Source organism: Pygoscelis adeliae, unplaced genomic scaffold, assembly GCF_000699105.1.
Source record: "Pygoscelis adeliae isolate BGI_AS28 unplaced genomic scaffold, ASM69910v1 Scaffold256, whole genome shotgun sequence".
Classification (NCBI taxonomy): Eukaryota; Metazoa; Chordata; class Aves; order Sphenisciformes; family Spheniscidae; genus Pygoscelis; species Pygoscelis adeliae.
This window is the reverse complement of record NW_008824996.1, coordinates 1,527,663-1,529,616: the sequence shown is the minus strand read 5'-3', so window position 1 is coordinate 1,529,616 and position 1,954 is coordinate 1,527,663. Positions and strand designations below refer to the sequence as shown.

Sequence of the window (1,954 nt, the reverse complement as noted above, 5' to 3'; positions counted from 1 at the left end):
TCTTTCCCTTCTCAAACGCTTCTCCAATAATGCTGCTCGCTTCATTGCCATATCATTTTCTGCCTTTTGATCATCCTAGCAGCAACAGTATTTGAAGGAAAAGGACCCAAAAATATTAAGATCTCTGAATTCAGCAACTGGTTTTGCCAAGTCATTAGACACTTCTGTACACTGGGTTACAATATATTAACATACCTTTGCAGTATTTGAAATAAGTTTATTTTAAACAATTTTTCTTAAGGCTACTAAAAACTTTTCATAAAGGAATTTTTCCTTCCTAAGTCAAACGTAAAATTCAACACTGATATGAGAAAACTTGCTAAGTGAAATATTTCAGTTTAGAGTCAGATCCCACACTGCATAAACTTCTGTATTCAGCTTCGGAAGATTCTACATGTATGGAGATGAAGGTAATTTATCACAAAAAGCAATAACTATGCAGCATACAGGAGTAACTTTTGCTGATCAAGCCAGGTGTTTTGTTAGGGCTGAAGAATGCTTCCAGACAAGCAAGGCGCATCTCAGATACGTGATACAAGATTTTGGGGTATTCCAAGATGGAAATTCAAAATCTTGATGGCTTTCAGTGTCTAGACCGCTCTCTTACAGTGTGCATTATAGTTAAAAGCTTGTCTGAGCATAACTTTAATAAGACAAGAGGGAGTGCTCCCAAATACCAACTTCAAAAGCGAGTCTCGGAAGACTATACTTCCTTAGCCAGCCAAAAAGGCTGTCCAAAGTGCAACTCAGAGACATTCGACATTTCAAAAAATGCAGGCTGTTATGTACTTCAAAAACTTTTTAGTTAAATTTGGGGGTGGGATGGGGAAGTGAGGGTGAGATGTGAGCATGTTTAATTAAGGTTACCAAAGCTTATGTTAAAAATAAATCTACATTCAGCATGCATCTTCCTCACCAAGAACTCCAAGCACTCTTCCACAACTATGAATGGAAAGGGATACTCTGGCATGCTCAGAACTGCAGTATGGTACAATCTCACCACTCTTATGATGCCAAATTAATCATCAAGTGCTTGTACATTTAGAGTTGCAGAACCATCTGCTTTGACTTCAATGGAAAGTCATCACTGAAATCCTTATCTGAATTAAGAAGTTCCCTTTCAAAGGAAGCTTAATAGCAGACATACACATCCACTAGTTCTCTTACCTTAAAAAAGAATCCACAACACACTTTCTGGTCATCCTCAAATTGTTCTTTATCACTCTCACCTTCATATTTCTCAACAGATACTTCAGTTTTTTCTGGTGGCTTCAAATCTGATAGGGAAACTTCAATTAAGTTAGCTGTTTTGGGAGCTGGTGTTGGTAAAATTGGTTGGCTTAGCTGATCTTCATTTGGGGTGAGGCAGACAGTTTCTGTGATAGGCTGAGATAATACTTCAGAAACATTAGATTCAATAGGCTTAATCTCCTTTTCTTCCAACTTCTGTTCACACTGTTTCAGCAATTTTGGTCCTTCTTCTTTTGCTACCTCTTCTGTAGGCTTGACTTCCTTCAAAAGATTTCCCCTTAACTGAGGTTCACCTATATGTTCACCATCATCTCCAAAGCAAACAAATGATCTAGTCTGAATAGGAACCTGACTCGGAGAAAATCTCCTCAAACGGGGAAGACTATCCACAGACCGTGGGGCAGTCAAGGTACGATTTAGAGGTGTTATTTTCAGTTCATTTGGCCTAGGAGTCCTTTGCATTTTAATGTGAAAAGAGGCATTCTTCCTGTTGGAAGACTGTGGAGATTGATGTGTAGAGCGAGGAGATTCCTGTGAGAAAGGTACAATGGGAGATGCAATTCCCATTTGCCTTGATGAAGACTTAAACTCCCGAACCTGCTTCTGAGGAGAAGGCTGAGGAGGAGAAATAACCCAAGCCTGCTGCTCTCTCATCTGCATCAACATCTCCTGTTGAAGGGATAGACGTTGCATTTCTTGTTGT

The 1,954-nt window shown here is 39.3% G+C and overlaps 1 protein-coding gene across 1 annotated transcript in view; it reads right to left on the bottom strand.

The window, feature by feature from the left end:
- The window catches only part of CAMSAP2 (calmodulin regulated spectrin-associated protein family, member 2), a 92,859-nt gene that overhangs the window by 10,857 nt on the left and 80,048 nt on the right, over positions 1-1,954 (bottom strand). Inside the window, 2 exon segments of the mRNA XM_009326170.1 lie at positions 1-75; positions 1,168-1,954. The exon segment at positions 1,168-1,954 is cut by the window's right edge and continues 11 nt beyond it. Coding sequence (XP_009324445.1) covers positions 1-75; positions 1,168-1,954 — 862 coding nt within the window.